Source organism: Cervus canadensis, chromosome 25, assembly GCF_019320065.1.
Source record: "Cervus canadensis isolate Bull #8, Minnesota chromosome 25, ASM1932006v1, whole genome shotgun sequence".
Lineage (NCBI taxonomy): Eukaryota > Metazoa > Chordata > Mammalia > Artiodactyla > Cervidae > Cervus > Cervus canadensis.
The window spans coordinates 2212676-2232891 of record NC_057410.1 but is presented as its reverse complement, the minus strand read 5'-3'; the positions used below and the strand labels follow the sequence as shown (position 1 = coordinate 2232891).

The 20216-nt window shown below is 49.1% G+C and overlaps 3 protein-coding genes across 6 annotated transcripts; 1 reads left to right on the top strand and 2 right to left on the bottom strand.

The window, feature by feature from the left end:
• Positions 1-62: 62 nt before the first annotated feature.
• On the bottom strand, positions 63-8264 carry TSFM (Ts translation elongation factor, mitochondrial). The gene is made up of 6 exons (XM_043446504.1): positions 8016-8264; positions 7621-7791; positions 6707-6835; positions 5791-5913; positions 2607-2694; positions 63-656 (listed from the first exon to the last, which is right to left on the bottom strand). The coding sequence occupies exons 1-6, from the start codon at positions 8247-8249 to the stop codon at positions 250-252; spliced, it is 1152 nt and encodes a 383-aa protein (XP_043302439.1). The 5' UTR covers positions 8250-8264; the 3' UTR covers positions 63-249.
• A 95-nt stretch (positions 8265-8359) lies between these two features.
• Positions 8360-15803, bottom strand: EEF1AKMT3 (EEF1A lysine methyltransferase 3). Of its 3 annotated transcripts, XM_043446512.1 has the most exons (4): positions 15627-15803; positions 15404-15515; positions 13076-13145; positions 11939-12860 (listed from the first exon to the last, which is right to left on the bottom strand). In XM_043446512.1, the coding sequence occupies exons 1-4, from the start codon at positions 15801-15803 to the stop codon at positions 12659-12661; spliced, it is 561 nt and encodes a 186-aa protein (XP_043302447.1). In that variant the 3' UTR covers positions 11939-12658. The 3 variants fall into 3 exon arrangements, with proteins under 3 accessions (XP_043302446.1, XP_043302447.1, XP_043302445.1); XM_043446511.1 differs by lacking the exons at positions 11939-12860; positions 13076-13145 and adding an exon at positions 8360-10230; XM_043446510.1 differs by having other exon boundaries at positions 11939-13145.
• Positions 15804-16395: 592 nt separating this feature from the next.
• On the top strand, positions 16396-19993 carry METTL1 (methyltransferase 1, tRNA methylguanosine). 2 transcript variants are annotated; one of them, XM_043446509.1, is made up of 6 exons: positions 16396-16528; positions 17507-17670; positions 18596-18756; positions 18849-18962; positions 19122-19223; positions 19390-19993. In XM_043446509.1, the coding sequence occupies exons 1-6, from the start codon at positions 16416-16418 to the stop codon at positions 19543-19545; spliced, it is 810 nt and encodes a 269-aa protein (XP_043302444.1). In that variant the 5' UTR covers positions 16396-16415; the 3' UTR covers positions 19546-19993. The 2 variants fall into 2 exon arrangements, with proteins under 2 accessions (XP_043302444.1, XP_043302443.1); XM_043446508.1 differs by having other exon boundaries at positions 18572-18756.
• The last annotated feature ends 223 nt before the right edge of the window (positions 19994-20216 follow it).

Below are 20216 nucleotides of genomic sequence, written 5' to 3'. Positions count from 1 at the left end.
TCTAGAACATGTCACAAGTCAGGCACAAAAAAGCTAGGCCCAGCATGACGCAAACAAGGAAAAAGCTTCTACCTTCTCTATTACCTAACAATTTTATTTAATAGCTTTACCCACAAAGTATGTAATTTCATTATAAACTCAAATGAAAAACAAATTCTGCGTTTGAAGAGGCTTAGGAAGTAAACGTCTTTTTGTAAATGTCCAGGGTTAAGAATAAACACGTCCTCTCGGGCCCAAAGTCTCTGGAACCTATTCGGCGTCTGCTGCGTCTTCGCTTTCTCCACATTCAAACCGCACGAAGTCTACGACGGACACGCCGTGGGGCTGCACGTACTGCCCCAGTGTGATGGAAGGGTCCAGCAAGAACGGCTGCGACAGCATCTTGGTTTCCGCCTCTCCCCCGGGCTCGTCGTCCAGGGAGCCAACAGAGAGGGGAGCCATGCCCACCACGTGCTGCCCGAGGCGGCGGCCAAGGTCTCCGAGGTCTGCCTTCAGCTCTGCCGTCTCGCAGACGACCAGGGCCCCGTACTTCCCCAGCGCCAGGTTGCGGAGCGAGGGGCTGTGCGTGGCCCCATGGACATAAGAGCCAACATAGAACCCAGCTGGCACCTTCACCCACGCGGCCCGTTTCAGAATCATGTTTTCTCCCAGTTTCCCTGTGAGAGAGCAAAAACAAACAGACAAAAAAACAAGACGCTTCCAGAACACAATGCCCATGGAAGCACCAAAACACGCACAGCAGTGGCCAGCCTGGGAGGCAGTCCTCTGCATTTTATACTGTGGATGTGCCGCAAGGCGGAAAGATACCATTTTCAGGACAAACAGGAAAAGGGGTTCTGTGCGAGAAGGTGGGAAAAACGGAGCGTACTTTAGGGAGCACCAACCAGGTGCCATGCTGTATTTAGAAACACAGACTCTGGTATCACACAGACCCTGGCCACAGGTTCTGCCTCTCACCGGCCACACGACCTTAGGCAAGTAACTTAATGATATAACCCCATTTACTAATTCATCAAGTCTGTGTTCTCATCTGCAAAATGGAGATCATGCCACTTAACCTGAAGGCAGGATTACTGGGAGAAATAAATAAGATGTGTAAAAGAACTTATTACAGTATCTGGCCCTCTAATATGAGCACTCCCAACTGGCTAACATCACTACATTAAACTTAGGCTTAGAGAGCTAAAGGAACCTCTCCAAAGCTTCAGAGCTAATGGATGGCACAGCTGGAATTCAAACTCAGATCTGACTCAATTCAGGGTTTTTCCCCACCAGATCATCACCCCTCCCCCAAACCACCATAGCTGACACAGACAACTCCTGATCATCCATTATTTGGGGGAAAATCCCAAACTAAAAGCCCCGGGAAATCTAAAACCCCAAGTCATCTGGTGGTTTCAACTTCCCTTCATGAAAAATAAAAAGATAAAAAAATTTAAAAAATAAATAAATTAAAAGATAACATCTTTGAAGTTACTTGTAAGAAACAAAACCAGATTCTAGTCCCCTCTCCCCCTCACTGTTCTCTTAGGATGCTATCCCCTCCTATCAGAAGCCCAAATAAGTCAAAAGGTAGGAAGGGGTAGAAAATAACAGGGTCTGGGAAAATAGCCCTGAAGTAGCCATTGTTACATCTAAAAGTCATAGAAGTCATAAACCAAAAGGGATCCTGAAACAGCTCTAAGCACCTACCCAACAGTCAATTCCCAGAAACTGACAAGGCTGAAACACCCAAGTCTTCCAGAATTTCTTAAGAAGTTTCATACACAGCTGGTTGGCTGGTTGGTTTCTCAGCCATGACTCACTGAAACATCATACATACCTCAAGACGACCTGATAAAAACAGAACTGATGCCTTGACTGGAAACATCAGATGAGCAGTCAATTCCCGCAAGCTCCACCCCAGCCCTGCCTCCCTCCTTCCATCAGGTCGTGTACGAGGAAGGCAAAACCCCTGCTACTCCCACCACAATGATCCAGATGCGCTTCCTGCAGCCAGTGGTTCTGAAAACACGTACCTTCTCAAACTCAGGATCAGATTTTTTTTTTTTTAAGAGAGGACAATTTCCTAAACACCACACCCTGAAATATTCCTGGATCCCTTCACAAAGGTGAAATACCCTCTGATGGACTATTTCCTTCACAGTGTATAGAGAGGCAGTCAACTGGAGGTCAAAAGGCCATCGCTGCCTAAAGACATGCCTTGCTTGGTCAGCAGTGATGCCTGCTAATTTTAATTAGTTGCAAACAGCTAAAAACTAATTTTTTTTTTTTTTCAAACAAATCTAAATCCTTTTAAAGGAATTAAAAAATTCTGACACTGGGATCCTATTTCCCTCAAAGTTATCAGGTGGCTTGCTAATGGTTTCCTTCAGTGGAATGTGAGCTTTTCAGGGTGTCCACTGCTCACCAATCTCTAACACGCAACCCACCTCTCGCATTCATACTATCTGACCCTTGCAGGAACTTGACCTTGTAATTTTTGATCTAGATTTGGAGGAATATCAAAGATACCTGGAGATTCAGTTCTTAATTTCCAGTTTCCACATCTTTACAATCCATACATACAATCCTTACATCCTTAACATCCGTACATCCGTACTCACCAATCGCTAAGGCCAGCTGATCCTTGAGAGAACCCTCGCACTCGGGTCCTGCTGGAAGTTCAGAGAGCTCAGAGGAATTCAAGAAGCCCTAAGTGCGCAAAGAAAATGAACAAGAGTCATTTTCAGTACGACTGAACATGAGTCAGTGTGTACAATTCAAATTACCAAGAGACTAAGCAAAAATATAGGTTATAGGTTATTCCTCAGAAATAACCTATATTTAAGACAATTAAGTACAAACAATGTTTTCTTTAAGCCAAGAACATTAACAACTGACAACAGCTCCACTTTTATAAATATTTTATTCTATCAACACTCCACCCCCAAATCCATCCCAATCTCCGGCCTAACTTCTTAGAATGTAGCTTCCTAGAAATCAGGAATAATATTTTCATACAATCATAAAATATTAAAGCTAAAAGGTTAGTAGCTTGTTGGTAGGGATGAAAAATGGTGCAAATCCAATGGTGGGAAATTGGACAATAGCTAACAAAACTATTACATACACTTTTATCCTTTGATCTGGCAATCCTATCTCTAGAAATTTACTCTAAAACTCTTCCAATGATACAAAAGTACATATGCACAGTTATTCATTGAGCAAATTTTTCTAATTGTAAAATAGTGGAAAGTTTAAAAGTCCAAACATAGGTAGAGACTGGCTGAATAAACCACAGTACAGTCACAGGTGGAATACTATGTAGCTGGAAAAAAAAAAGAAAAGGTGCCTCCATGAGCTGCTAAGGAGTATTTCCAGGGCATATGAAGTGAAAGAAGCAAACTAAAAGAATACATACACATTACATCGCCATTTGTGTAATAAATATTTGTATGAAAGCGTTAGCCTCTCAGTCATGTCCAACTCTTTGTGACTCCATGGACCGCAGCCCACCAGGCTCCCCTGTCCATGGGATTCTTCAAGCAAGAATACCGGAGTAGATAGATAGCCATTCCCTTCTCCAGGCGATCTTTCCAACACAGGGATCCAACCTGGGTCTCCTGCACTGTAGGCAAATTCTTTACCATCCGAGGCACCAGGATGAATATGCTTATTTTTGCAAAAAGGATAACCAGAAACCAAAGAAGCTGGTTATCTACAAGAGTGGATAGGAATGGGGTAGAAGGGAGAGGAGGGAGTAAGACTTGTTTATGTGTTGGGGGAGTTATTATAGTTTTAACTTTCAGAACTTCATTAGTTTTACATATTCAAAAATAAAACTAACGAAGGCTTGGAGTGAAAATGAATACTGACCAAACAGAAACAAAGATTCTAACTGTATTTCAAAGGAATAACATAATTTCAAAAGGGAGAACAAAACTAATCCAAGTTACTTTTGATACAGTCCTTTGACCACATAACTTCAACTAAGGACAAAAAGAACCTCAAAGAAATCTTGAACCACTTAGTAGGTTTATTCTATGCAGTGATCAGGGACAGTAACTCTGAAACAAAGTGTGCATGCACTGCACAGCAAGTAAATAAGCAGACATACTGAAGCTGCTAGGAGCCAGTGCATTCACTACGAGAGAAGAAAGGCGTGAATTACAGAATGGGGGAAGAAAAGGAAGCAGCCTGTGGTGCAGGATTAGAATTGAAACACACACACACTTCTAGCTCTGCTGGAAGAGCAGAATAGCAATGACATCTCAGTAGATTTAAGCATACCCAACGCCCAGACCTTCCCCCGGAGGAGAGTATGGCAGCCCACTCCAGTATTTATTTATTTTTCAGTTGAAGGATAATTGCTTTACAGAATTTTGTTGTTTTCTGTCAAACCTCACTATGCATCAGTCATAGGTATACATACATCCCCTCACTTTTGAACCTCCCTCCTGTCTCCCTCTCCATCCCACCCCTCTAGGTCGATACAGAGCTCCTGTTTGAGTTTCCTGAGATATACAACAAATCCCCGTTGGCTATCTATTTTACATACGGTAACGTAAGTTTCCATGTTACTTTCTCCATACTCCAGTATTCTTGCCTGGAGAAGACCACGGACAGAGGAGCCTGGTGGGTTACGGTCCACAGGGTCGCAAAGGGTCGGACACGACTGAAGAGTGTACATGCACACAGTGCCCAGATCTTTGTTTCTAAAAACCATTCCCCCACCAAAAAGGATCAAGACCCCTTGTAGAAGTGGCCGATTCCATGGATGGGGGCAAGGAAAATATGACATAAGCCCAGAATATTTTGTTATGCCAAAAAGGAAGGAAATACTTGGAAAATAATAAGCTATACCAAACAGACAATGGAGACAGCTTGCACAGGCTTAGGTTATACTGGCCAAATCCAGGGATAATTTGAGCATTAAAACGACTAATGGATTATATGATGAATTGTAGCCTATCACATTCAATAAAAAAGAAAAATCTACAATGGAGAAGGAAATGGCAACCCACTCCACTATTCTAGCCTGGGAAATCCCATGGACAGAGGAACCTGGCAGGCTACAGTTCATGGGGTCACAAGGAGTTGGACATGATTTAGCAACTAAACAACACAAAACCAGGACTAATTAACATTTATCACAAGATCTCAAGAGAAAGATAAATAGAAGGAAAAGGGTGGTACAAACAAAAAAATTGTTGTGAGTAGCTGGTTCATTTTTGCTTTGACAACAGGATGGATCAAAGGCATACGGATATGTCAATAATTCCTTCCTTGATCCTTCTACAGAAAAGAAAATGCTCGGTCTCCTCAATTGCGCCTTTTCTCCAGGATCAGTATTTAGAAATCCTTTCCTTAGGACATTCTAGATTCCTAAATACAAAGTTTCACCTGATTTGATGGATTTTTATCCCACGGGAATTCATTCATTCATTAACAGAGATGTAATGGGCCCCAGCCAAGTGCTCATGCACCCCAGCCCTCATGCACCAGAGACACACTAGTGAAAAAACAAATTTCCTGCCTCATGAAACTGATAGTCTATTGTGGAAGGCAAACAGAAATGAATAAATATAAATGTAATATATAAGCATTATAACAAAATATTTTAAATGAAGTAAAATAAGGGGACAGAGCAATAGGAGGAAAGGTACTCCTCTCCTGAGAGATAACGTTTAAGCAGAGACATGAAATAAGGAAGTGAGACCTGAGAACGTCTGAAAAAATGGAACAGCAAAGACCCTAAGAGGAGAGGAAGGAACAAACCAAGCATGTTGGAGACAACCCCAAACTCACTTTGCTGTATGTGGAGAGCTGGTCCTTTAAGTTCTGACAGTGCAACAGGGTTCCCCGGGCTACTTGCTGGACCAACTGTTGAAATTTTAAATTTCTGGAAACAAAATCTGTCTCACAGTTCACCTATGGGAATAAATCGATATTGTTGTATAAACTGTTTACTAACAGTCTCCAAAAGTGTCTTAAAGCAAGGTATTGACAGAACAGGCAGCAGACCCAACAAAACAGAAACAAATGTCTGTGGGATTTTAAAGCTACAGTTGCTCCACTAGCTCAAGGCCAGAAACTTAATGAAGCGATCCCTGTTGTGCCAATGAGTCAGCACCGACCTGCACCTTCAGAGACTGGTTCCACAATGTCCCCAAAGGAGTCACTTCAAGTTCACACCTGCCTGTGCCCGCAAGCCATAATCCCCTCATTCCCTGGGCTCCTCCAATGCCGAACCACTTTTGTGATTCTCATAAGGAGCAGCAACCTTGATCCCTCACATGCACAGTTCAGAGCAGGGTTCAAGCTCCTACGAGAATCAAATGCCACCACTGATCTGACAGAAGACTGAGCTCAGTTGGTGATACAAGCAATCAGGAGAGGCTGAAAGTACAGAGGACACTTGGCTCCGTCGCCCGACACTCACCTCCTGCTCTGTGGCCCAGTTCCTAAGAGGCCGCGGACCGGTGCCGGTCTGCAGCACGGAGGCTGGAGACCCTCTGGGCCACCCCAACAGGCCTTTCCCCGCCAACAACCTGTGCATGTCTATACTGAAACGAATCCAGAGCTAATAACTGGGGCCTCACGGTCTTAATTCTAACGAGCCTTTATGGTTCTCAAACACCTCTTCTTTAAGAATGCAAAGGTCTACCACAAAGCCCACACTCAAGAAGACAGCTGCCTGTGAGGTCTAGTCTCTGACATGCACCTCCACCAACACACTGGTGCCTCCTTCCTGCAGCAGCCCAATAAGGCCTTCTTTGGTCTTCCTCCCGTGGAGCCTCGCCGCTTTACTCCAGCCCTCCTTCTGGGCCTGCTTATGGAGCCAGCTCTCTGCCTATAAATAAGAAAGATAAAGGGCAGATGACATAAGCACAGAATTTAGAAAGGAATGGGGCTCTAAAATATCCTCAGGTTCCCCAATTCTTTCCCCTTCTCCTCAAACCCACAACAGAAACTAATCTATCATTTACTGGCAGCATACCACCAAATGCCAGACAGTAGACATTGTGCCTGATGTTTAGTAAATTTTTAAAAATTATTTATTTGGCTTGTGGATCTTAGTTGCAGCACGAAGAATCTTCCATCTTCATTATGGCATAAAGGATCCTTAGCTGCAGCATGAAAACCATTAGTTGCGGCATGTGGGACCTAGTTCCTGGACAGGGATCGAACCCTGCCCTGAGAGCTTGAAGTCCTAGCCACTGGACCACCAGGGAAGTCCCACACCTGGTATTTTTGATAAGTTTAATCTTCACAACAACCCTACGGGGGAGACAGCAGTATTTTCTTTATGCAAAAAAAAGAACAATGTAACTCTTAAAGATTAAGGAAGGTATCCAAGGTCGCGGGGATTAGTGTGAGGGTACCAGGATCTGAGCGTTGGTCTGACTACTATAACAGCCTTGCATGGAATAGTGTGTTAGCCCTGGGATCCTGAGTTAGTTGCTTCAAAACAGGTAAGAGTCAAAGGGTGAGATTGCCATTAAAGTCAGAATCCTGTGTATAGGTCACTGGGCAGCAGCAGGTGTGATTTCTACGGTCCCTAGAGCGACCTCTGGAAAGCACTGGGGTAGGGCCCGAGTACCCCATCCCCGCTCCCCTCCACTTCCTTCCCCACACCTGTTTGAGATCCCCGTCACAAGTCTCCAGGGCTTTCTTGCAGTTTACAAAGGAGTAGCCCGTTTTCCGCCGCAGCTTCATGAGGAGCTCCTTGCTGGAAGCCGAGGACAGCCAGGACCCAGAGTGAAATGTATGCCACGGCTGGGGCGACTGAAGCAGAGGGAGCCCGGCCTGGAGGGGATAAGAAGGAATGAGAAGCAGGAAGCGGTGAGGAGCTCCGGAGGAGGGAGCACGTCGGCCGGGGGACGACTTCAGGAGAGACGGGCCCAGAGGGTGAGGGGAAAGGCAGCGCAGGGACGCTGGACCGCCAAGAGGCACCGAGGTGGGGAGAAGGGTGAGATGGAGCCGAACGCAGCCAGGGGAGGGGAAGGCAGCGTGCCGGGCGCGCGGGAGACCTGCAAGGAAGGCAGGAGGGGACCAGAGCCAAGCGCGCTCAGCTGGCAGCTCCCGGGCCGCACGACCAGGCAGAGGCGCAATGACCGCAGCAGCGACATCTTTCCGGCGGCCGTCCGGTGCGGCCGGTCGGCGCACCTATGAGGCCACCGGCCTACGGCGTGGCGGCGGGGCCAAAACTCTCCACCAGAACGCGCCGAGCGGGGACAGCGCCACCTGCCGTCCAGGGGGCGCATTCGCCTCCCCTGCTTGGTTTACTGACTACATTTCACAAGAGAATTATTCCCCAGAGGTAAAATAATGGAAAACATGAAACCGAGTTGTCACAAAATAACAACACAAGACACGTGGTAAGACTTTATGTTTATTTCCAATGCTTATTTCTATATCCATTTATGGCTCGCTGACAAACTTGTAAGGTAGGAGAGTGGGTTCTGAAGTTTGACCAAGGTCACCTAGGGAGGAGGGAGGGTGTCCCTCCAACAAACCCAGTAAATTATTTGTTGAACAAGCAGAAATATTTGATGTGTGCCTGGAACCATATAGCCCTACCCTCTAAGGTAATCTGATGGTGAGAAAATAGGGAGCAGACAAATGATCACACAAGACAAGGTAAATAAGCCCCAGGAGACAAAGAGTTAAAGGGTCTCAAAGGAGAAAAATCATATTCAAACAGGAGGCTCAGATAAAGCTTTTTTCAGGAGAGAGGCTAAGAGCAATGAAGATTTTGAGAGGTAGAAATATGACCCAGGCAGGGAATCATCAGAAAGAAGGAAGGAAGAAGTCAGAGAATTTTGATGTGGGTTTAGGGAACAAAGAGTAGACCTTTTGTAATTTGGCCAGAGGTTAGAACACGTGTAGGAAACCAGTAGGAAATGAAACAGGAGGTAATTTGGGATCACATGGGATACACCGAGTACCAAGCAGAAGAGCTTACTCTTGCTTCTGTTGGCAGCAGCAGAAGCTAATCGGAGCTGATTGCGGAAGATTACAGGAGTTTACAAAACAGTTTGAATGGGAGTGAATGGAGGCTAGGAGGCCACAGGAGGTGATGTGTGACCCCAGGAATAAGTCAAGAGAGGATCAATCAGAGGCCCCACAGTGGGAGAAAGAAGAGGTGAAGGCAAAGCACGTTAGGAAGGAAGGACTGACAGGGCTTGGAAAGGTAAAAAAAAAAAAAAACAAAGAGAACCTGGAACTCAGTGATCAGGACTCCAACTCCAAAAAGACTGAAGGAGCTACAGTCCGAAGGACAGCTCTGCTGTCTAACCCCAACGTCAGGGCTAGGAAGACTGGACCCAGCTAGAGCCACAGTCCCACCAGACTGTCTCTAGAAGCAAGAAGCGGGTGGTCTGAGGTTTCTTGCTCCCCAGCACCCCCCAGCAAAAGCCCATGTTCTCTGGATGCAGAGGAGATCTTTAATGCTTATTTTCCTTTAAAAAAATTTCCAATAGAATCTGGAAAAAATAATCCATTCTGTATAAAAAGACAATGGCGACAGACAGGGCCACGACTGTCTCTGCAGCCACTGTTTACGTCCCACCTAACCTCCGCTTCCCTGAAATCCTGGCTGCCCTCTCATCGTCCTCTGCTGAGAACAGGAGCTGGGAATCTCCTTTGCACTCCAGCCCACAGAGCAAGGGCTCTGGTACCCTAACAAACGGCACCTGCCTGCAGCTTCCCAAGAGGCGCCCAGGAAACAATGAGGGAAGGAGGAAAGGCAGGCAGAGGAGATCCACCTGTTTCTGGTCCTCATGTTTATGGCTCTGGAGACATGGCAGTTCCTTCATGAGAACGAGGGGCTCGGAGGAGCAGAAGGGTGACGTCAGGCAGGTCTTGGTCCCCTGTGCCTGGCCCTATAGATGTTGACATTTTCATCCTCATCCCGCTGGGCCAGCTCCAGGTGGAAATGCTGGGGCAGGAGATGCTGAAAGAAGCTCTCTGCCCCGTGCTCCTCTCTCATCTTGGAGGCCAGATAGATGGTGCCATGGGGCCCGCACAGGTGTCGGAGGGTCCCCAGCAGCAGCGGGAAGGTGGACTCCAGGTACACGATATCAGCCCCCAGCACCAGGTCATAGTCTCCAGGGAAGACATGCTGGTCAATCCCCCAGGACAAGGCGCGGACCTGGGCCCGGCCTCCAGGGGGCACATTGGCCTGGACGTTGCCCTGGATCTGTTCTAGGACCAGGGGTAGGTCAGTGATGGTAACATCCCCCCCTGAGAGAGAGGAAGGAGGAGAAATGCAAGTCAGAGGGACCAACCAAGGGGTTTCAGCTCCTGCCCAGAAGGTCCAGAGACCTCGGGGCCTAGAGGATAATGTTTTGACAGCCCAAAGTCCACACTTTGGATTTTAGCTCCCCTAACCTCAGCTTCATCCACTGCCATCTCATTACTCTACATTCTACAACATCAACATTCTCGCTGAGCTAATCTTCAACCTCTCTGCCCAACACACAACAATCAGATGTCAGCAGAAGCCTGGGCAGGACTAAGCTGGAGGTGGGCTATGCACCCACCCCCTACTGACACAAACCAGCCTTCATGGATCTGGAAAGCTTCCCAGAAGACATGACCTCAGCAAGCCTTAAAGGGCAAGGAGGAGTTAGTCAGGTGAAGCTTCTCAAGCAGAGAAGAGAGAGTACAAAGGCCTGGTGATGAGAAAGCACAGCGTATGCGAGGAAGGCTAGAGCTCAAAGGAGGTGGCAGGGAAACGTGTCAGGGCACAAGAGTACAGAGGAAAATCGTTACGGCACGCTAAGGAGACCCAGGCCTGATCCTGAGGGCAACAGGTTTAAGGGCAGAAGCAGAGGGTAACGATGATTAGATCAGGACTTCAGAAAGCTTCCTTCATGCAGTAAGTACATGTATTGAGCATCTACCAAGTTCTGAGGGTACAGGGGTGAGCAAGACAAGACCTTGGCCTTCCTTGAGATTTGTTATAGAGGCGGAGACAAATGAGGTAATGCAAAACGATTTAGTCATAATCATGGTGATTATTACAGAAACAGGAAATATTCAGAATTCATTCTCCCATTAATAGTCATTATGTGCCTAAATGCCAGGCGCTGAGAATACAGCAGTGAACCCATCAGACAAGAATCCCTTCACTCCGGGGGCTTACAGTCTAGTGGCTAGAGATAACAACAACAACAAAATGAAATAAAACACACTGTAAGTCAGATGTATGCTGAAGCAGGGAAGGAGGAGAAGAACTGCTTGAGGGACGGGGCAGGGGATGTCACTTTAAACTGGGTGTTAGGGAAAGCTTCAAACTGGTAGTTAGGGAGCAGATTATGTTTGAGCAATGACCTGTATGAAGTGATGGGGCAAACTCTGTGTCTCTGAGATTAAAAGATACCAAATGAGGGACTAACAGAAAGCAAAGAGGTGACGGTAAAACACATGAGGAAGGAAAGACTGACAGAGCTTAGAAACCCCCCCCCCCAAAAAACAGCCATAAACGGAAGGACCAAGAATAAAGACCTTCATGCAAGAGTTCACCTAACAAGTCTGAGGACCAGTAAGAATGCCTGCAGCTGGAGCAAAATAAGTGAGAGAAATAATCGTAGGGCTCAGATTCTAGATGGCGCCTTGTAAAGCAACCAAGAAGTTTGGTTTTTAGTCTGAGTGAGATGGGAAGCTATTGGAAAATTTCTAATGGAAGAATGTCATAAACCTTATGACTTTAAGAATTGAAGAATGGCTCTAAAGAGATCACTCTGGCTACTGTGATGAGGAAATACCACAGAGGGGCACAGTCAGAACAAACCAGTTAGGAGGTGGCTACAGTTACCCAGGTGAGAAGTGATCATGGCTTGAACCAGGGCAGCCGTTGTCAGACCCTGAATACATTTTGAAGGTAAAATCAATAGGGGCGTTTCTGACAAATTAGATACGCACTATCAGAGAGAGAGGCTGAGGATGGTTCCAAGATATTTGGCCTGACAGCCAGAAGATCAAAGTGTCATTTATTTAGGTGAGGAGGGCTGCAGGAGGGGCAGGCTGGACGGGAAAATCACGAATGCGCTTCTGGACACATTAAGTTTGACATGTTCATGGGACAACCACAGGGAGGTATCAAGTAGGCCGGAGGCTATACAAACAAGTCTGGAGATATCAGTAGGAGAGTCAGAGTCATCAGCGTGGAAAGGGCATTTAAGCCGTGAGTACAGGCAGATAGGGGCGGGGTCCGAGGGCTGCTCCTGAGCCCTGGGGCACTCAGACTTCAGGCTGTGAAGAGGAACAGCCACCAACACAGGGGAATGGAAACAGTGCCAGCGAGGTGAGAACCCAGAAGCCTGGCGTCTTGGAATCCAAAGGAGGGGTGTTTCACGGGGGGCAGGGGGAGGGGATGGCAACTGCCACCAAGTCCGGGAAGCTGGGCTCATGCTGACAGCTGTACTTTTTTCTCTTTAATGTTTATTTATTTGGTTGCACCAGGTCTTACTTGCAGCACTGCAGGATCTTCCATCTTTGTTGCAGCATTCAGGTTCTTTAGTTGCGACCTGCGAACTCTCAGTTTCGGCATGTGGGATCTAGTTCCCTGATCAGGGATGGAACCTAGGCCCCCAGCATTGGGAGCTCGGAGTCTTAGCCACTGGACCACCAGGGAAGTCCCCTGACTGCTGCATTCAACAACATGCAGTCAAAAGTGAAGCTCACAACATTGACTGGAGCTAGCGGAGTGGAGAAGGCAAGTTGGGGGGCGGGGCGGTGTGAGGGGGTGTTCTGGAACGGAACTGAAGAAACAATAGGAGGAGAGGAACGACAGCGGATATTCACTCTTCTGAGTTTCATCACAAAGCTGAGCAGAGAAACGGAATGGTAACTGCAGGGATGTGTAGGATCTGAGATAGGAGAAATTATCGCATATTTATATGCATAATACACACAAACACACACATGGAATGATCCAGAGAGAAGGGAAAACAGCAACGCAGGAGAGGCAGGGGGGCAGGGTATCTGCTTGAACAGTGTCTTTACACAGATGAGAAGGTTCAGGGTCTCATGAGGCATGGGGGGCTTGACCTTAGCTAGGAGCACAGCACGTCTAGCATCGTACCGGGAGAGAAGGCAGTGCAGACAGACACAGCTGGGTGAGTAGACGCTGAGAGAGACCTCGTGGACACTTCCTATAAGAAAAAAAGAAGCAATCAGAAGAGCTAGGGAACAAAATCATCGGCTGGGGAGAGAGAGACATTTGGAGGTATGAAAGGTGAAATGGTAAGAAGTAAGATGTTTAGGAGAGCAGAGGAATAACTGGATGAGGGAGAGGTAAGAGGCTAGTGGGACATCATTTAAGGACACATCTGAGGATAATGACAACAAATTAAAACGAAACCAGTCAGCACAATTGTGTCTAAAATACTAGAAGTAGCTAAGATAGTAGCTTGCAGGTGGGAGTGTCCTGGAGGCCTTCCCTTGGAAGTGATGTTTGAGCTGAGCTCGGAAGAAGGCATATGCATTAGCCAAGCGGGACGCGGGGTATACACACAAGCAGCCTATGTGAAGGCTCCGAGGAAGGGGACACGGAGACAGGCTTGCGGAACTGACAGGAGAGCGCTCGGCAGCACAAGGAGCTCAGAGGGAGAGGGAGGCCATGCCCACGGGACTGGTTCTGTCCTGCAAGCAGTAAGAAGCCACTGAAGGATAGGGAAGGGGTGCTGAGAAGATCACTCTGCAGCTGGGTGGAGCGAGCAGAGGTCTAGGTGGGGGCAAGGAGTAGAAGCAGGAAGACCAGTCTGATTAATTGTGGCCATCCAAGCAAGTTGATGGTGCCAAGGACTGGGGAGCCATCAGTGCGGATGGAAAAACAGGAGGTTCAGGAGATTTTTAGGAGTTAAATCAGCCAGACTTGGATCATGGAGATGGGGATGAGAAAAAGGGACATGTCAGAGGTGGGTCTAGATTCCCCACTGGTTGAATGGCAGTTTGCTTCACTATGATGGGGAAGTCTGAGGGAGAAACAGGTTTGGTGGCAGAAGATCACAAGATCTACTTTGGGCATGCCAAACTTCTCCCTAGGGAAGCTTGAAGACACTCATGAAAATCCATGGGAAAGCTGGCAGTGGCCTGAACTACAGCTGGGGGTTAGAGAACAGACAACTGTATTAAGGACATGTGACCCACAGGACTCGCTGACTGCCAGGATGCGAGGGGAGAGGGCAATGGATGAGAATGACACCCAGATTTCTGAGTGGGCAGCAGAATAGAAGACAAAAGAAGTCAGTCTGGAAGCAAGTGAAAGGTGTTTCCCTTGATATTACACATCTTTTCTGCCATTTTAGCATAGCTGCCCACTTATCCACTCATCCTTCATGGAAAGCTGCTGGTGACACTCCTTCGGTTCTTTCTGAGCCTGCCATGTTCATACTCCTCATCTGATAGACCTTCTTCTTGATGGATTCCCAGAGAGTCAAGGGAGACACAGCCAGAGCGTGTCCACTGGCTCTGCACATACCTCTCCGTAACATCCTGTAACATCTTCCCCCGTCCTCAACACTAGACCATCAACTCCTTGAGGAGAGGAAATCTGTCTTACTCATTGCTGTATCCCAATACCTAGCACAATTCTTGGCACATATAGGACTCCAAATACATGTTGGTTGAATGAACAGAATAAAAGAATGAAAGCCTGCTACTGGGAAGACTTCCCTGAATGTGTTTTGTGTTATGTCCCTATGAACAAGGACATGTTAATTTGCATTCCTAGGGAGATGTCATCGTAAGTCTTTTTAAAGGAATGTTTTCAGTGTGAAGTTTTGCCTGCCCATCAGATTATAAACCAAGGCACTTTTTCCTTTGTAGTTTCTGATTCTTGACAAAAATAAAGCAGAATTTTTACCTTTTTCTTTCCCAAGTCGGCAGTGCCTAATTCCTACCCCATTTCCCACAAAACACAGCCTAACCCTCAAAAACTCATAAGCTTGTTCCTCCCAAGCAATCAAAACCTAAAGAATCAAAAATATATTCACAGTGAAGTTATAAACTACTCATGAGGTTTAACACCTGCAGATGACTCCCTCTAGAGAGTAATTCCATATAGGCATTTTAACAGAGGATCATATCCAAAGCAAAGATTTTTTTCTGACAACATTGTCCAGAAAATCGCAAAAAGGTAGGAAAAACTCCTATTAAGGCCTGCCTAAATTTTATTTCCTGCCCACCCGCCTCAACCAATCACCATGGGTGCTGGAACAGCGAATCAGCACTGTCTGGCACACCGGAGCAGGCAGGGGCAAAAAAAAAATGTTAAGTTTGTTTAAAAAAAAAAAAAAAAACATTGTGTTGGTCCCAAACCACTCCCTCTCCCTCTCTCAAGAACCCAGGAAGTGACAAGTTCTCTACATCCCCGTTCCCCTCACCCTCTCCCACCGCAAAGCTCACGCACCCTGCAGCGCTGCCAAGATTCCCACGATACCAGTCCCCGCGCCCAGTTCGATCACTTTCTTGCCTCGGAAATCCACATTGTGACTCTCGAAATAGCTGCACAGGCTTAGAGCCTATAGGAGAAAAAAGAAGAAATATAAGATTGCAGCGGGGATGGCTCCATATGGGAGAGCGGGAGTCCGGGGGTCCCCGCGGACCCTAGCCCAGGGCCGCCCACTCCTCACCGCATCCCACACGCGCGCTGCCACCCCGAGACGGGACCCGAAGTTCTCCGTGATATTCAGCACGTGCCCACAGAAGCAGAACCTGCTCTTCTCCGAGTAGCAGTCGGCGAAGAGCCCGACCTCGCGTGGGAACACCGAATCGGGCTCTGACTCAGGATCTGGGCGGGAATCTGCCATCTGGCCGAGAGAATGCCCTGACGCCAGCCAGCGCTCGGATCCCTGATCTGAAGCGGGGTGGGGGCTGGGGGACAGCGAGCCCCGCGGCTGCCCCGTGGCACCGAGCCCCGCCTCCTCGAGTTTGCCCTCCTTCCTCCAGTCTGACTTCCTGGAGCCGGGATGAGGAGCTGCCTCCCCGGCTCCGGGCCCCAGCGCACAGCCGACGGGACTTACACCGGGCTACGGGGGTCAGACCCAGGGCACTGTTCGGAGCCCGGGAGGAGGGCAGAGGAACGAGGATTAATTCAACGCAGGAAAGCGGGGTCCCTGGGCCCCTCTCACCTGCGGGGTGCACAGGGGCCTGCAACAGGGCTGGTAACCCAGACCAAACAGAAGCGGGCTAACGATAGAGGCGGGGTGCGAGTCTGGCCTTGTCAGCCCCGCTAAAGACCAGCGGCGCGGAGGTACCCTCCCGCGCGGCCCCGCTGCGGGCCGCCCTGCCCAGCCCAGCCGAATTCACTCCTGGGGCTTTAAGGGGAGGGCTCTGAGCTTACGTGCCTGGCCGCGTCATTCTCGTGCGCCCAGAGCCCAGTTCTCCACGTGGGTTCCGCAGAGAAACTCGCGCTGGAGATCATGGCGGGAACCGAGGCTGGGGACGCGGCGGGAGCCGAGGCCCCACAGCCTCAGAAGCGCTACTATCGGCAGCGGGCTCACTCCAACCCCATGGCGGATCATACGCTGCGCTAGTGAGTGAGCGAGGCAGGGCGAGCAGGGGGGGCGAGAGGAGGGCAGAATTCTCGGATTAGCCCGGAAAATCGATCGTGCTGGAACGGTTGGGAGGGTTTAGGGGACTCTTGCGAGGATCGCTGGGTGACGTCAGCTTTGTGTGTGGTGGCGCGGGGAGGGGGCGGGGTAAGATTCGGCGGAGGGCGGAGTTTGCGGGCTGGAGGGGCGTGGTGTCCTGGCCGACGTCTGGGTAGGATTGCTAGGCTGGGAAGAGAGAGAAATTGTTACTGAGACTAGAGTGATGGAGGAAGAATGTCGTTTCCATCTTTCAGTTTAATCTGTGAAATTTAGCAAAAGGCAAACTTGGAGGGAGGGATAAATTGGGAGCCTGGGATCCACATGTACGCACTACTAAAGTAGATGACTAGTAAGGACCTCCTGGATAGCACAGGGAACTCTACTCAACCATCTGTAATGACCTATATGGGAAAAGATTCTAAAAAAGAGTGGTTATATGTATATGTGTAACTGAGTCACTTTGCTCTATAGCATAAACTCACACAACATTGTAAATGAAGTATACGCCATTAAAATCAGTTTTGAAAAAAAAGAGGAACTTCCACACAACCCCACCCACACCTTACTCCATCCTCTTCCCGCAGAGAACTTCAGCAAAGACAAGTCCCAGTGCCTTAGGCAGCCAGTCTCTGGGACAAGGGGAACTTGAACCCCAGAAAGGAGAGATGCTCAGTCAGTCACATCAACCCTGGAAAGGGAGATAGGCGGATCACAGTCATGGGCCCCATGATAGGCCGATGATTCATACTGGGGGTTAAGGGTGGTTTCCATTGTGCTCCCTAGAGGCCAAAGGGCCCACTCTTACAGAATTTTTGAGAAACCCTCCTCTCATGCATCTCCCACCCTCACCCATCCACCCACACACATAGTACCACTTCCACAATGGCGTAACCACATTTCTCACGCCTTCTCTCCACTAGCCCTGTGAAACCAGAGGACATGGACTGGTCTGAGCTATACCCAGAGTTCTTCGCTCCACCGCCTCAAAATCAGAGCCACGACGACCCAAAGGATGAGAAAGAAAAGGGAGCTCAGGCCCAAGTGGAGTTTGCAGACATAGGCTGTGGCTACGGCGGCCTGTTAGGTAACACTCTGGCCCTCTCTCTGGGGCAAGGAGAGGCAGTGCCTAGGTTCTGCCACCTCAGCAGGTTTGCTGGGGGCCATAGTTGGCCTTTCCCCTTCGGACCAGACACTGCCTGCTGTGACATCGTGGAGAACCTCCACCTTCCCTCTACTCTGGGTCTGTGGCCTTCGCCCGGGAGAAGGGAGGGGGCTGCCCCAAAGCCTCTTAGAACTTGAGTTGTCTTGGTCTGGGCCTGCTCCTGGCTCTGGTCCCTACATGAGCCGTTTCACCTGCCAGGTGCCGGGTCAGTGAGCTGGTCAGCACAAGCGTCAGAGATTAGTCGCTGTGGCCAATGATCCTGAACTGTCTTTCTCGGGGATTCCACCCCCCTCTCCCTTCCCCCTTCCTCACCAGAACTCATTCCTTCTCCAAGATCCTATTTTCAGATTTCTCTTACATCGCCTGTGTTGTCCCAGCATGCATGCTAGCCCCACTTCTCTATGTAGAGCTCTTCCATGGAAATAGCAGCACAACAGAGAGGAAGAGCGTAGTACTTGGTGGCGGGAAACCATGGTTCCAAGTTCCAGCTCTGTGGCTTCAGCCATTTCCTACCCTCAGTTTTATCATCTGTGCAGTTTACCGCATAATGTCATGAGAATTAAGTAAGACAATGTGTAGGAACACTGTGCAGACTTTAAAGCATGTGCAAAGACACATGTATTGCCAGGCCTTCCCACTTCCGGTTCTGGTGACAATTTTGGGGTGTCCCTCAGCCTCTCCAGCACAGAGCTATCCATACAGGTAGCTCTGTGGCCACACTTTCAGTCCCTGATTTGGGTCATTGCTGATTGAGGCTTCCTTTCCCGTGTTGACCCCTCTGTACATCCTGTAAGGATGAGGTTGATTCTGTTTCTGTGTCCAGTGGAACTGTCACCGCTGTTCCCAGACACGCTGATTCTGGGTCTGGAGATCCGGGTGAAAGTCTCAGACTATGTACAAGACCGGATCCGGGCCCTGCGAGCCGCTCCTGGAGGTGGTTTCCAGAACATCGCCTGTCTCCGCAGCAATGCCATGAAGCACCTTCCTAACTTCTTCCGCAAGGGCCAGGTGGGGCGGGGCCCCCGGGGTTTAGGCTGGTAAGCAGGTGGGGTGTGGAGGCCAGGCTCTCACCACCCTGTCGGTGCTCGACTGTCTCACAGCTGGCAAAGATGTTCTTCCTCTTCCCTGACCCACATTTCAAGCGGACGAAGCACAAGTGGCGAATCATCAGCCCCACACTGCTGGCAGAATATGCCTACGTGCTGAGAGTTGGGGTGAGTCGAGAGCAGGAGGGAGGACAGGGTAAGGGGTCTAATAAGGGGCTTTCCAACCGAGAATTCAGTGGGGGGTTCGCTGGGGACTCACCACCATCCCCATCCCCCTGCTGCCCGGCCGCTCGCAGCGCCCCCTGCAGAGTGACTTTGCCTGCGCAGGGACTCGTGTACACCATAACCGACGTGCCGGAGCTGCATGAGTGGATGTGCACCCACTTTGAAGGCCACCCCTTGTTCCAGCGTGTGCCTCTGGAGGAGCTGGTAAGTAGGGAGCCCAAGAGAAACCGCGGAGAGTTACGGGAAGATCCTTGCCAGAGTGGTTCTGTCTTCTTTGAATCCAGCTTAATGCCCAGAGGATGGGATGACTATAGGGACCAGGGCAATCTGAAAGATGGGCAAGGACTTACTGGACCCTTCCTTTTCCCAGAGTGAAGACCCCATTGTGGGACATCTGGGCACCTCAACCGAGGAGGGAAAGAAAGTTCTACGCAATGGAGGAAAGAACTTCCCAGCCATCTTCCGAAGAATACAGGATCCCTCCCTCCAGGCAGTGACTCCCACTCCTACCCCTCCTGGTCACTGACTTTGCCTTGGTCTTAGCGGAGCCCCATGTTTGGGGGGCTGGAAAGGAGATCAGGCCCTTGGACCTTCCCAGCTGAGCCTGCTACGCAGAGAGCAGGCAGCAGTCTCTCAAGTTGAAGAGCTGCCCAGGGCAGGACCCTGGGGTTCAGGACTGCCCCAGACCCCTCTCACCATCGTGCGCTTCCAGGGGCAGCAGAAAGCCAAAGCAGCTGACTGGGAAGGTCAGAAGACCTTGGGCCAGAAGGGATCCTTGGAAAGGAGTGGGGCTTGCTCTTCCTTAGTGCTCCCTTCTCCTAGGCGCTCTCCTTCTCAGCTGCAGCGAGGAATGCAGTTCTCCACGGTCCATCTAAACTGCCTGCTAGAGTCAAATCACCTGCCCGCTCACGTTTGCTTTACAGTTCTGAGGCTAACATGTATATGTGTGCGCATACACATGCTGCTGTTTTTGAAGAAAGGCTAGAGTGTGGATCACTCCCATCCTCTCCCGGCCTAAGACTTGACCCGGGGAATTCCTGCTCCCTTTGTTCTTGCTGTCTCTGGAGATCCTGGGAGGGTGTGGTGGTGGAGACCCCCTCCCTCCTCATGTTGACCTTTGCTTTAATTTCAGAGCTGGCTGACTAGCACTGAACCTGCTTGTGGAGGGCGGGAGTAAGGAGCAGAGAGCTGAACTGG